General features: G+C 43.2%; 1 protein-coding gene across 1 annotated transcript in view; it reads right to left on the bottom strand.

Annotated features, from left to right (window-relative positions):
• unc80 (unc-80 homolog (C. elegans)) overlaps positions 1–15,589 on the bottom strand; it is a gene marked incomplete at its 3' end in the record, with an annotated part of 166,179 nt that overhangs the window by 119,484 nt on the left and 31,106 nt on the right. Inside the window, exons 10-13 of the mRNA XM_080720767.1 lie at positions 10,228–10,444; positions 5,499–5,639; positions 4,330–4,598; positions 2,704–3,066 (exon numbers count right to left, since the gene is read on the bottom strand). Of these exons, the coding sequence (XP_080576893.1) occupies positions 2,704–3,066; positions 4,330–4,598; positions 5,499–5,639; positions 10,228–10,444 (990 nt within the window). The remainder of the gene's footprint in view (positions 1–2,703; positions 3,067–4,329; positions 4,599–5,498; positions 5,640–10,227; positions 10,445–15,589) is intronic.

The following is a 15,589-nucleotide window of genomic DNA, read 5'->3' as shown; positions in this document are numbered from 1 at the left end:
GGAAGGGGGTTGTTTTTGTTTTTTTGGATTATCACTTGACGGCAACGATTACGTCATCTAGTCACATGACAGTGTGCGACAAGAAGATGAAGATGGCTGCGCCCTGCCTTGTGCCTTGTTTACATTTAGATCTGCTGCAAAATGTCTCAAAATGGCTATTTTGTTTAAATGAAGTTTCTTTATGGGCCTCTCCATTGACTTAACATTGAGGAGCTTCACTTCGCGTGCACGCCCAACGTGCGTTGTAAACAAATCGCCGACATTACCGATGCGAGCGGGACCGGAGCGACATTAAGTAAGTAATAATATCTTTACTGTATATACAGTAAGATTCACAGTCCTCACCGTCAACGGCGCCATGGTATTAACCCTTTCAATGACGGTGAGGACTGTCAACGGCGGCGAAAAAGTTAAAGGGATATTCCACTTTCAAAAAACTTTTTGTCATTGTATGGTCCAATCAGGCTTGTATGAACACTCTGAACAGTTTTTAATTTTCTTCATTCAGTATTTAGATATTTGATGTAAATGTTACCAGGCCCTCCAGGCTCAGGGCCTCTCCCCACACACACTCATTGTAACTTCAAACTCCATTTTAACCATGATAGATTCATTAAAATCTATTATTTTTTCTGGTGACTCATACTACCCTCCTAATACGTGAGCAGGCGTGTTTTTTCCATAACGTTTTTCATGTATTTTTAATAATTCTTTGGGAAAATGGAAAAAATTAAATACAATAAAAATATATTAAAAATACATGAAAAACGTTATGGAAAAAACACGGCCTGTTCACGTATTAGGAGGGTAGTATGAGTCACCAGAAAAAATAATGGGTGTTTTTAATGAATCTATCATGGTTAAAATGGAGTTTGAAGTTACAATGAGTGTGTGTGGGGAGAGGCCCTGCCAGATAAGATTTACATCAAATATCTAAATACTGAATGAAGAAAATTAAAAACTGTTCAGGGTGTTCATACAAGCCTGATTAGACCATAAAATGACAAAAAGTTTTTTTGAAAGTGGAATATCCCTTTAACCCATTTAAAACCGGGAGAGTATCTATCAAAAATAGCAGATATACAAGCTTGATTTTGTGTGGAAAATATTGAAAGCACTACCAGTTAAGCAGTGTAGAATGGATCTCAGGTTAGTGACTTTCAACATGAACCCCCAACCTCTCATATCAGACGCCAGGGACGTGCAGAGAATGTTAGAGAGGCAGGAGATGACATTTCTAAAGGGTCCTTTTGGTGAAAATATCGAAAATAGCAGACCTCCTCCGAGCTTGGAGGTTGGCTATTTTCGGTTTGTTATACCACACTGAACTAAGCATAATCATAAGCATAATTTCTACACAGAGAGGGCAATTCTTCCAACATAAGATGCTGCATTCAAGTTCATGAGAGTTTGGACAAGGCAATACTCTTGAATGCTGCCTTTGGGTATGGCATGGAAAGAGTGCATTTGCATTTCTTTCTCCCTAGTGAAAACAGCATTCATGGTCTGGAGAGGGCACTTTTTACAGACGGCACTTTTTACAGACGGGTAAAATGGCAGAGGCTCAAGCCCAGTGTTGATTTCGTAGACTAAAACTCTGACGAAAAATGATTGTCGACTGCGTTTTTTCACTGACGAAAACAAAATAAAAACAGAATAAAAACTAAGCTGTGATGACTAAAACTAAGATTAAATATATTGACAATTTTGTCAACAAAATAAAAAATAGACTAAAACTTTAAGGAGGGACTGGTGGAGAAGAGAGTCATTTTATGTTTGGTTGCTCTCAGGTGTTGCGTGCTGAAAATAGCAGATCTACAAGCTCACGTGAGCCTGTAGAGCTTGCATTGTGAGCTTGTAGATCAGCACGCAACCACGTGTAAAACATTACGATGCCATCAAGGCCTGCCAAAATACATTTCAGTTGACTAAATCAACTGTAGATTTAGTCGCCTAAAATCTTATATTTAGTCGACTAAAACTAGACTAAAACTAAAACTTTTCAGGTGACTAAATCATGACTAAAACGAAATTAAATTTGTATTCAAAAGACTATGACTAAAACTAAATCAAAATTTGATGTAAAAAACAACACTGCTCAAGCCCCCTTTGATGTCTATAGCCCATTTTCCACTGGCCCAACTCCACACCACTCCACACCACACCGCCCACTTGTGCCAGGTTTTCCACTACAAGGACCTGGGTAGAGTGGTGTGAAAGTGGTACTAAACAGGGTACTAAAAAGTATCCATTCTAGAGTAGGTCTGAGCTAGGCCAAACAGGGCCAAACACTTCATAATGACTGATCACTCACTGACTTTTCATTTAGACCACCAGGATATAGTTGTAATACATGATAATAGATTCTATTGTGTTATAACCACTATTATAATCTATTAGTATATTAGTATAGTGTATTTTAATTATCATAGTAATACATTAATACTTTATAATGTATTATAATCACAGTTATAATCCATTACAGTGCATTATAATTAGGATAGTTGTAATACAAATTCATATTGTATTATAATCACAGGTAAAAGGGTCAATTTGTTTCTTACCAATAGGGGTACTTTTTGTAATGGAAAATGTAGATATTTTTATGTGGTGCGGTGTGGTGTGGTGTGGTGTAGTGTGGTGTGGTGCTAAAACTGCAGTCGAAAAGGGGCTTATGTGTGCACGTGCCTGTCAGACACCCACCTTGCCGTCGCCGTCCTTGCCATTCTTCATGTCATCCTTGCTTCCTTGGCCGCTCCCGCCTCCGCTCCCGCTGCCACCCCCGCTGCCTCCCCCGTCTCCACCCCCTCCTCCACCTCCTCCTCCTCCTCCGCCCCCTCCCCCTCCCCCTCCCCCTCCCCCTCCTCCTCCTCCCAGGCTCTGATTGGCCGGGTCCTTGGCCCTGCCGGCCTCCTGGTTCTCCTTGTCGTCGGGCTTGGACAGCCTCTTGCCCATGCCGGGCACCACGGCCAGCTGCAGCAGGCAGTCGATGATGTTGAGCGACACGTCGCAGATCCTGGAGCTGATGTCGCTCCGCAGGATGGCGTACAGCGCCCGCAGGACCGCCTGCGGGGAGAGAGGGTGGGGGGGGGGGAGGGAGAGATTGACGGGTCGATGATTTGAATTTTACTTGTCGTGAAGTGTGGGTCATGACCGAAAGTATCAGGTCGCGGGTGCAAGCGGCCGAAAAGGGTTTCCTCAGACGGGTGGCTGGTATCTCCCTTAGAGATAGGGTGAGAAGTTCAGTCACCCGAGAGAGACTTGGAGTAGAACCGCTGCTCCTACACTTCAGTCAGCTTAGGTGGTTCGGGCATCCAGTACGGATGCCTCCCGAGCGCCTTCCTAGGAAGGTCCTCGATGCACGTCCCACTGGGAGCTGGGAGACCCCGTGGCAGACCAAAGACCAGATGGAGGGATTATATCTCCAAACTGGCTTGGGAACGCCTCGGTATACTCCCTGAGGGAGTGGAGGAAGTTGCTTGGAAAAAGGAAATCTGGAGGTCTCAGTTGGAACTGTTACCCCCGCGACCCGATTCCGGATAAGCGGTTGAAGATGGATGGATGGATTATCTGTGTGTGGCCTACATCTGGCCTACATCTTGGCACAAAGCGATCAACGTTTGGTTGTACGCCCAGGGTCACATTGGCCAAGCTTCACGGGACACTTAATGAAATGTAAACAAAATAGCACCGCTCACTTCACAGTAGGTGTGATTTCTTTTTATTTTACAGGTTTATACGGTGGTGTCATGCATGACGTGAAAATTGCCGATCTACAAGCTATTTCTTTTGAAATTATTCACCTACAATGTCCAAAATAGGGATCAATTATTTTACTAGTAAGACGCCTCAGGGCAACAAGCGACCTCGCCCTTAGGGCGAGGTCGTGCCATGTCTTGGCCATCTGGCCAGTGATGTATATCGGACCAATTACCCATATATGGAGACCCCTGGTACCCATATACTGTATGGAGATCCATGTATATATGGAGATATGCTGCTTACTCAGTTGTTCGTTAAGTGAAAGTCCTATGATGTCTATGACATCTGACATCATGGCATAAAAGGGTATCTTGGCCATATGGATTCTGTTAGTGTGGTAGGTGGCCGATGTGGCCTCCATATACGGGCATTCCCATATGCCGGTGTCCTGTTAGATATGGACTTAATATTGATGACATCAGGGAACTCTATATATGGGCATAAAAGAGATTCTGTTAGTGTGACATCACAGTGAAGCCAGAGCATGATGTCAGAGCACCAAACCCATAGACCGTAAAAAGGTGTACACGATCAAACAGTCAAAAGCAGAAGCAAGCCTTCACTCACAGTGAGGTCCAGCATGCCATTCTTCAGCACAAAGTTGTTGGTTCCCTCGATGTTGTCGCCCTCCTCGGGGCAGGAGTAGTTGATGCAGGAGTCGGTGAGGCTGCGCGGCAGGTTGGCGCACGCCAGCGGCTCGGCCGGCAGGTCGGCCGCCACGGCGGGCGTGCACAGCTTCTTCATGTGCTCCGTGAAGAAGTCGGCGTAGCCCACGTTGAAGGAGGCCACCGTGGTGTTGAACGCCGCCATGGTGATGGTGGATATCTGGGAGCGCACTGCGGACAACATATAGGACAATGGTAGGGCTGTCACGTTTATGACATTTTACACGACGATTCGTTGTCACTCAAATAATTGCGATTAGCGATTTAATTGTGTTTCTGTCATTGACAATTACATTTCTGTTTGGCTTTTAGCCTTTGAAGTTGCACATGGCAGATATGACACATAACCTAAATATACAAAGAAATTACTTACATATTTGACAACTTTATACTTGAAAAAGAACCTTGTTAGTGGAAATAGCCGATCTACAAGCTCACAACGTGTCGCATCGCGACGCGTTGTGAGCTTGTAGATCGGCTATTTCCACTATTTTTTTATATGTTTGAAAATATGATAATTTTTCAACATGTAAACGATTATGACGATTATGACAAAATAATTGCGATTATGTCAAATAATGGCGATTAGACGATTATTATGTAATAATTGTGACAGCCCTAGACAGTGGTTCTCAAACCTTTTCATGTCAAGGACCCCCAAATTGTCACTTATTAGCCCCGCGGACCCCCATTTCAAAAGATACGCCAAGGACCCCATGAGAGAAGATTTTTACAGCTCTATCCACAAGTTTCCCAAGCAGCTTACTGGGGGTGTGTTAATGTGTGCTTCACTTCCTCCACACGGCCGATTCAAATCACTTAACAAAGCACCAAGTAATCACCATGCAGAAATTCAGGTGTCACAGGCTCACAGCAGCAACAGCAACCAGTTTCAGAATGAAACAGCTAAGAATGGAACGAATGGAATAGTCTGAGTGGTTACACAAAAAATGGTTACACAAAAAATAAAGCAATCACGTCTATTCCCCATAAACCACGGGCTGCTATGCATGCCATGTTACCAGAATGCGAGGCCCTGAGCGAAGTGTGTTGACAGTGCAACATGGGTACCTTCCTTGACGGTGTGGTCGCTGTGGCTGTTGGAGTGATCCGGCGTGTCTCTGAGCAGGGAGTGATGAGAGTGAGAGTGTTTGGCACTCAGGCTGTCCACGTCTGCGGTCATGTCCGAGCTGCCCCTCCGAGTGAATTTACCTAGAGATGACAGACCATGAATCCACAATGCATGATACACTAGGGCAGGGGTCTTCAACAGGGGGTCCGCGGAGGTACTGCAGGGGGTCCGCGAAATTATTGCTTGATAAAAAATAAAAATAAAAGATTTCAAAAAATGTTTTTTTTTTTTTTTTTTTGCCATTTTCCACATTTATGTTAAAACATAAATCATGATTCTATCCATTTTGAATAGCTTGAATACATGATTACTATGCAATTGACAGATTGTTGATATTATTATTTGTTCACAGTTAATAAGTAGTATGTTTAGAAATGGTAGTGGTACGGCCCACTCTGCTCGCTGTAACTTGTACTTGTTTAAAATAATAAATATGTCGTAGCCCCGACCCCCCCACCCTACGAGGTGGTAGGGGGTCCCTGCTCCATCTCCCCATCAGTTTGGGGGTCCCCGGCCTGAAAACGTTGAAGACCCCTGCACTAGGGCATTCACCAAATATTCGAATATTCGAATATCAAAGTCACTATTCGACGTTGTTCACCGAGTCGAATATTCGCTTATTTTTATATTTGTATTGATTTCTCTTTAAAAAAATATATAGTTTATAAAGCTTGGCTACATTGGAAGTCATAAGAATGAGTTGTCAATGCCCCTGGTGGATGAATTTGTTAATGCTCTATACCAGGGCTTCTCAAACCTTTTTAGGCCATGACCCCCAAAATAAACATATTTGAACTGAGGACCCCCACCTTGACAAACACTTGGAATTGTAGATATTACATTTATTGTGACTCGGTTCCGCAGATAAATATTGTAAAAATAGCAGATCTACATGTTGTGAGCATGTAGATCGGCTATTTTCACAATGTTCGCCTCTTACTTAATATTTGACAGTTTGGCCAGTCCTGTCGAATATTCTACTATTCGAATACTTTGAGGTTGAATAATTCAAATACTAAAAATCACTATTCGTGAACGCCCTATGATACACACACACAAGTAGGGATGGGGCGATATGGCAATTTCATATCACGATGATTGTGACGAAAGACATTGCGAATTACGATATTATCGCGATAATCAAAATCCATTATCCTGGGGCGGAACATTCGCCAAAAAATTGCAGATCTACAAGCTCACAACGCGTCGCAATTATTTTTTGGCAAAGACATTTGATAGAGAGTGAAAAAAAGACTGTATCAAGTACGTATGTTATAAGTACCTTTTACCAATTATATGAGGGTTTAAGTGGTACCGGCGGATATGCAGCTCGGCAAATAAAAGGTGAACTGATCCCAGTGCATGACGGAGGGAGGACGATATCACGATAAATTCAATCTCCACGATATGATTATCATGAGTGTTTTTTATCGCTTATCGTCCCATCCCTCGGTGCAAGTACATCTAACTGTCTGTCTGTCCGCCGTCTGCATGCTGACATCACCAATACAGAAAAGTGACAAGCCAGTGGGCCAATTACATGAGTCATATTTCGTCGTTGTCGGGTGGAAACCTTGTATGTCCAAAACCGTTTGTTTTGTATTTATCATTTTAAAAATGATTTAAACTAGTGGAAACAGCCGATCTACAAGCACACAACGCCTCGCGGTGCGAGGCGTTGTGTGCTTGTAGATCGGCTGTTTTCACTACTTTTGTGCGACGGCCTTGTATGATGAAGCAGGGCTTATTTGCTTTGCGGAAAAATGTATACATTTGAAACTTGGAGATACGAGGTTTCTGTGACGATTTACTTTGTTGTCCGCCCTGCCCCTAAAATGGAACGAAGGCCGACATTTTATTTTTAATTTTTTCCTAATGAACCGGCCGTTCGGGAGTTGTCCCGCTTTTCCCAATGAATCGGCCGTTCGGGAGTTGTCCCGCTTTTCCCAATGGCCAGCACGTCCCTGCGCTCTACCTCCTGAGCTACTGCCGCCCCAGTATACCAGGTGTTCCCAAACATTTCTGTGCCAAGGACACCAGAACAGCCATAGCCCCTGGCTGTGGCTCCCTGTCGTGAAATTACTTTAAAATAAATATATCGTCACTGTCAGGCAGAAACCTTGTATCTCCATGTTTCAAATTTGTATGTCTCTTCGTAAATGAAAGCCCTACTTCATCATACAAAGGTGTCGCACAAAAGTAGTGAAAATAGCAGATCTACAAGCACACAATGCCTCGCCATGCTCTTTTTGAATTTGTATAGAAAACTATAAACCTTGAAAATCATACATTTATTTTCCACTTTGAAATCCACTGCAGTATTCTGTACTTGCACTCTCACTTCATGGAGGGCATGCTATGAGAATGGTTGTTTTACATTCTGATAAAAGCTAGTTACATGAGATGGTTTCTCATCCACACAGGGTTCACGATATACAGGCTAAAAATAAGTCATAGGGCCCATCTCCTCCCATCCAAAAAACGTTACCAGAGCATCTCATCGCACACCACCCGTCTCAGTAATAGTTTTTATGCTCAAGCAATCAGGTTGCTTAACGAAGAGATGAAAGCGAGACTTAGGTAGTCATGTGCACTGTACGCAGTTTTTAAACTGTACACTGTTACACTGTATGGTTTTTGTTGTTTTTGGGTTGTCTTGGGTGACTTGTTGTTGTCTTGTTGTTGTGGGTTGATGTTTTTTGTGTGTAATAAGGCTGAGAGTGCTCCTGGCACAAGCATTTCATTGTATGTCTGTACCTGTATGGATATGCATGTGACTAATAAACCTGAACCTGAAACTCCTGATAAAAGTGTGCTTTACGGTCTGCATTCAACAAAACAGAATTACACTCACAGAGATCTTGTAGTCCGAGCGTTTTGCGCACAAATCGTACACTTTATGATAGAAGCATAAAATCTGGCACACAGTTAGAACATGCCATTTGGAACATTTTTGGCTATAGGGCCATCGCAGGTTTGTCTTGGGAAACTTGTGGGAACCAATCAAAGTTGGGCTCTCATAGACTTTACTATAGAGTAAAATAATACAAAAAATAAATATGCTTTAAGTACCATGTGAGGGGTCAAACTAGGGTTTCTTCGGGATTCTGAATCCAATGCAAGCATTTGTTTTGCACGAAAAACATTCCTTTCTGAAACACGGCCCCCACAAAACTGTGAAAAGTGACAACTCATCACTAAACCATAGTTTTATGGGGGCCGTTTTTAGCCCAAGGAATGTTTTTCGTGCAAAACAAATGCTTGCATTGGATTCAGAATCATGAAAAACCCCTAGTTTGACCCCTCCCAATGCTCCCATGGTACTTAAAGCATATTTATTTTTTATAATAGAGAGAGCCCAACTTTGATTGGCTCCCACAAGTTTCCCAAGACAAATCTGTGATGGCCCTATAGTGTGTGCCAGCGGTGACGCAATTGTAGTCCTTAGCGGCCATTTCTTGGGTCAAAACACAGGTGTTTCAATTGTTTGATTGCATAGAACTAATGCTATAGTCTAATCAGAACACCTGTGTAAGGCTGTGTTGACCAAGAAATGGCCGCTCTTAGAACTACATTTGGCACACCCTATCCACAAGTTTCCCCGGGGGTTTACTGGAGACTATCAGGACCAAACTTCCGGGTTTAACAGCAGACATACAAGCTCACGTCGCGTCGCAGATGCAACCAGTTGTGAGCTTGTAAATCGGCGGCGGAACCTCGATGCAGACGTTTGCGCAATGCACTATGGGGCGTTGGAAACTCGTGGATAGGCAAAAATGTTCCATATGGCATGTTCCAACTGTGTGCCAAATGTCATGCTTCTATCATAAAGTGCACGATTCCATCAACATACTGCCCGAAATGCCCGGACTATTGAGAGGAAATAACGTTTTTAATGAGCTGACCCAGTTCGGGAGGCTGACAACGCCACAACTACATTCGATCATCCGACTCACCTAATGAGAGCTCTGGGAGAGGAGAGCTGGAAGCATAATAAGTGTAACGAGAAGAGTCTAATGGATTGATTTCAGTAATAAAATAATAAAATGAATACGCCACTGGAAAAATAAAGCTACGGGTTGAAACCTTTCAAGTGCAAAGCAAAACTGTGAAAGATGTTACTTGTTAGTATTTCCCATTGACTTGAATGGGAAAATGCGAAAACTCCCACTACTTTTCTCTCGGCAAATCGTAAGGTGGCACTATACATTTTGGCGACTTTATTTTTGTAAATTATATTTATTTCTAGCGCAACCGCCTGGAAATAGACCAGTGGCGTATCGGAGTGGCGGGCGAGGCGTGAACGCGTGCCTACGCGCATTATTACTTTAAATATTATTTTATGCTATAACAAATAGCAGATATATAAACTTACAGCGTGGCATCGAGTGCCGTGCGGCGAGCTTGTGGATCTGCTATTTTTTTTTTAATCGTGAGGATTTGTGCAACTCTTTGAATATTGAATATATCTCTTCTAAATCCTTCTGGGACCTCCCAGAAGCAATGATTTTTCAAAAATAGCAGATCTACAAGTGAGCTTGTAGATCTGCAATTTTTTAATAGTTAAAGCATAAAATAACTAAAGTGGTTAAAGTGGTTAAAGTGGCTAAGATCCTAGAGTGACACGGATGCAGGTCTAAATGGGTCAGCGAGCTCACTTATCCTTACCCATGATGGTGGCTTGCCAGCCACTGCGGTCCAGGGCCCGCCGGTCGTCTCCCAGGCCAGAGAAGCTTCCGAAGGAGAAGTTGCTGCGTGTGGGCGAGACGTCCAGGTGGTCCTCGTGGAGCAGGAAGGGGACGCCCATGCGCCTCTTGCGGTTCTTCCCCGCGTGGTGGTAGGGGATGGAGCCCTTCCTCTCGCGGTCATCGCGGCGGTTCTTAAACTGCGAATGGGACGAGAGAGAAGGACCTCTGTGAAGTTGGCACCCCATAAGATGAAAACATTCTTTCATTCTTTAGTGCTGGATTTGTGCTGAATTGTGCCGTAAATTTTATAATTTGTGCTGGTATCATTTTTGAGATATTCTACAGACCACCACTGTTCTGCTCCAATGTTCTACTATTAAGTACTGCTGCTCTACAACGCCCTCTGTAGGGCAAACTATTGTACTGCTGCCAAATTCTGCTAATACATAACACATCAATATATATATATATATATATATATATATATATATATATATATATATATATATATATATATATATATATGTATAAAAACACGATTGATGATTTCAACGGCACAAATTAGAGCACATCCAGCACTAAAGATTGAGACCCTTTTTTCCCCCGATTTGGAGCCAAAAAATTGGGGGTGCAAGCCTCAGCAAAACTATAACTTAAAATATAAAAAAGAATTATACCAGCACAAATTATAAAATGTACGGCACAATTCAGCACAAATCCAGCACTAAAGAATGACACAATTTTTATATACAGTATTTTTTTCATCATATGGGGTGCCAACTTCACAGAGGTGAGAGAAGGTTATCCTTGCTGGCAGTGGTGGGAAGCAACTAAGCACTTTTTCTCAAGTACAAATCTTGAGTAGCCTGGGCTTCGCTACGTTCCGTGATTTGGTTTTGTCACTCCGCTTCAACGTATTTCCGAACGTCAGTTGTGACGTAGGCGACGTCGTTGCTGATTGGATGTTGTTCCAACGAATCAGAGTAGGGTTAGGGTAGCTACGTCATCAGCCAGCCAATACACACTGGTGTATTTGTCCCGCCCCGCACCACAGACCAATAAGAAGCCGCGGTTGGATTCCACTTGTTTTCCATGTCTGACCTCCCCTTGGAGATAGGAAGCTTTCCAGACAAGACAAGACAAGACAAGACATGACATGACAAAACAAGACAAAACAAATCCCCGGAACGTAGCGTAGCAGGATGGCACCCAGGCAAAATTTTTAAGGTACTTTATTGGAGTATTTCCAATGTTCAATACTTTTACTTCTACTCCACAACATCTCAGAGACAAATATTGTACTTTTACGCAGCTACAATTATTTAAAAATGTTAGAAAGTTACTTTGTAGATTTTGATAATTATTACAGTCAATATGACGCATCGTGCGGTATATACTGTACATCTGATATTTTCTAAATATTTGTATACATTTGTTAAATGGGACATTCTACTTGCCTGGCGTTGCCAGCCTCTATCACACACTTACCGCCAGGGGGTGTTGTTGTGTTTGGTCTGGTTTATTAACCAGGCAAACATTCTGCACGATGAGTACTTTCTGCTTTTGATACTAACTACGTAAGTACATTTTGATACCAATACTTTTGTACTTTTACGTTTTCCACCACTGGATTTACAGTATCTGCAGGGTTTTGTCATCCGCAGGATTGTGTTGTGACGTAAGAGGAACGTACTGATGGGAATCGATGTCACGCCAGTAAAGACATCCCGTACTGTAGAGTAGAGTCCCTACCGCCACAAAATGTTTTGGGCACTCCTTGGTGCTCAGGGATGGTATTTATAAAAAAGGTCTGCAGTGAGGAGAAGCATGGTTTGCATTTCTTTGATGTGCCTTGAATTCTGTCAGTTAAAGCAGAGTACATTTTGGTAGATGTTTGATGAAGATCGTGTGAGGCAATCTGCCAATGTATAATTGCAAAACCAGACTCAAGATATAAGAAAGCATCTCAAAGAAAAAAACAAAAACAAAAAACGAACAAACAGATTAGACCTGCGTGAAATAGCATTTTCAAAGCACTTTGAAGCCCAGATGCACTACAAGTTTATGCTTCTAAAGAGTATGGAACTGGCCAAATTGGTTTGTCATGCTATTCACTAAACATGCAGTGTGAGGGGAGTAAGGCAAATTGTACCGACAATGGAATGAATCCACTTTGCCACCGGATCGGTTGGACGCGTGCAAATTAATATCGTAATTTACAACTCTAATTTACATACAGTAAATGTGATTGCTAAGCCCAAAGTCCAAGGTTAGGTTACAAAAACAGACTTCAATGTTGTGCAAGTAAGAAACTATTATTTTCTTAACCCTCCCATTCAACGCCCCCCAAACTGACAGGTGCCGCCTCCAGTCGCTAGTGCAGCTATTGGCCTCCCTGCAGAGTCCTGCAACGGGCCGGGTACCCGCGCTTGACGGGTGAAAACAGTGAAAACAGGCGGAATATATACTATTATAAATTTGCGGGTACGGGGACGGGTGGTGCGCGACTAAACACGGGCGGGCGACATTTCATTGTGAAAATCAGACAACTGTCTCTGCCTAAACAATGTCACTGGAGCGCACACAGTGAGCAGCTGGACAGAAGAACCATGGCATGCATACAGCAGGGGTTCCCAAACTTTTTTGTCTCGGGGCACCCCATAAATATTTTTTTAATCCGAGGCACCCCTACATTATAATTTTCACTCCCAGCACCTTATATTTATAGCATATCGTCGTTGTCGGGTGGAAACCTTGTATGTCCAAAACCGTTCGTTTTGTATTTGGGTCAGTGACGTGACGCCCCAAAAAAAGTGTTTTTAAAAAAACTTTAAATTGCAGGCATAAAAGTTATTTACTTTTGTTCTACTCACTCTCAACCTTATGGAAATACATTTTGTTTTTAGATATTTTATTGGAATCAGACTTTATTCAGCAGTTTGTTGTACTTGTGCCTAAAATCGTCATATGGTGTGACATGAAAATAATTGTTCATAAAATGAAAATGGAGTACATCTTTCTTAAGTTACTCACTTTATCAAAGTCCTTTATCATAACTAACCAGTGATCCACTATAGTTTTTTGAAAATTAATTATATCTGTATATTTTTTTCATAATCGACACTCTGTGTGAGGCCCATGTTCATGATCTTACAACATATTTTAAATGTATTCTGTCAAAACTTTCTCTAAAATTACACAAATATTTGTGACTCTTCCTGATAATATTCTCTATGTAATCCATAAACATTTTTTTGGTTTAATCATTAATAAAGGTATGATTTTTCACTATTTGGAATGTCACACCAAATGATTTAGTGTCACACCGTATGATCATATCTTCATGTGTCAAAGCAAACTGTGTTTTAACCTACCTATTAGTGAGTACTGAACTTTACTGATTGATTAAACAATTACCCAGGATAACATGGCCTTAATATTTCTGAACAGGATATTATTGTAGGGCTTTAACATGGGATAAGAAAGAATTGTAGTAGTAGATGGATGATGAGGATGTGCACAGGAATGCTACGCACACCTAAGTCTTCTGCCGGCCCACGGCAGAAGGATCCTAAAGAGACAATAAGGCGCATAGCCACACTTGGAGCCAAGGCAACATTTTATTAACACCAATTAGTGGAAACAGAACTCAGCATTCAGGTAAATTGCTTTTTTCCGAAGTCTCCTGAACTTGAACACAGCATTTTGTGTTGAACAAATGTAATTAGGAATCATGACATTACACCACATCTCCACTGCTAAAGAGTGCTGGGTTGCGCAACTCCGAAAATAGCTGATCTACAAGCTCTCGCAGCACAACGTGTTGAGAGCTTGTAGATCAGCTATTTTCGCTAGTTTTGTCTCGGGTCCTACCTTAACACTGTCCACTGTCCAGTCCAGTGAGTGAAAGTACAAAAGTATTAGATCAGATTAGATTATACATTTAGACTGTATTGTACATCAGCCAGTCGTATTTGGTGAGGGTAGCAAACCGGCTGCCTTGTTGCGGTTCTGCTATGCCACAGACAACCTCCTGCTCTTCGTAGAAAATGCAGTCTCGCCCCTTTGGCTCCTCTCTCCTTGCTGGGTCATTGTTTAGTTTCTCCCTGTACTTTCTCGTTCTCTCAGCACTTGTCATTTTCCAGCTGACAAAAGAAAATGGAATGTACGTGGAATGTACGGAATTTAGACGGCACCCGGGAGCAGGTTGGGTTAGCGCCCCAGCCTGTGTCTTCCGTGAGGAAGAAGCCCAACAAATCCACGGTGAGGCCTTTAGGAGGGCCATTCAACTGCAGCAGCTGAATGGAATGTTTGGATTGGGGTCTGGTGCAACGCACAGGTTCTGAACCTGGTGAGAGCAGGAGAGGACCTGGTAAGACGTAGGAGGAGCCCGGCCAGGAGTCAACCCATAGAGCCTAGTTCTTCCACGCGCCAGAATGGCTCCCCAATCCTGGCAGAGTAGTTCCGGTGCTGCACATTGAGTGACCCTGTCTTTCCCTAATAGGACTGATCGTGGATAGCTACTGGGACGTAAGTCGGGACTTGATCAACCCCGGCTGGGTCACCTGGGCGAGGGTGTATGATGTTGCGAGACCCGAAACACCCGTCGACCCCAGGCTACATCACTGATGATACGTCCCAGCTGCATCCTTGTGATGTTTTTTACACTATTAGTTCTATTTATAGTGGCTCATAGGAATAGACTATGTGACAACCAGGAATAGTTTGGTGACCACCGGAGACTCGGTTGACGGCCGGAATTTAGACGGCACCCGGGAGCAGGTTGGGTTAGCGCCCCAGCCTGTGTCTTCCGTGAGGAAGAAGCCCAACAAATCCACGGTGAGGCCTTTAGGAGGGCCATTCAACTGCAGCAGCTGAATGGAATGTTTGGATTGGGGTCTGGTGCAACGCACAGGTTCTGAACCTGGTGAGAGCAGGAGAGGACCTGGTAAGACGTAGGAGGAGCCCGGCCAGGAGTCAACCCATAGAGCCTAGTTCTTCCACGCGCCAGAATGGCTCCCCAATCCTGGCAGAGTAGTTCCGGTGCTGCACATTGAGTGACCCTGTCTTTCCCTAATAGGACTGATCGTGGATAGCTACTGGGACGTAAGTCGGGACTTGATCAACCCCGGCTGGGTCACCTGGGCGAGGGTGTATGATGTTGCGAGACCCGAAACACCCGTCGACCCCAGGCTACATCACTGATGATACGTCCCAGCTGCATCCTTGTGATGTTTTTTACACTATTAGTTCTATTTATAGTGGCTCATAGGAATAGACTATGTGACAACCAGGAATAGTTTGGTGACCACCGGAGACTCGGTTGACGGCCGGAATTTAGA

Source organism: Nannobrachium achirus (assembly GCF_963921795.1).
Source record: "Nannobrachium achirus genome assembly, chromosome: 24".
Lineage (NCBI taxonomy): Eukaryota > Metazoa > Chordata > Actinopteri > Myctophiformes > Myctophidae > Nannobrachium > Nannobrachium achirus.
Note: the sequence above shows the minus strand (reverse complement) of the source record. Positions and strands in the feature narration are given on the sequence as shown.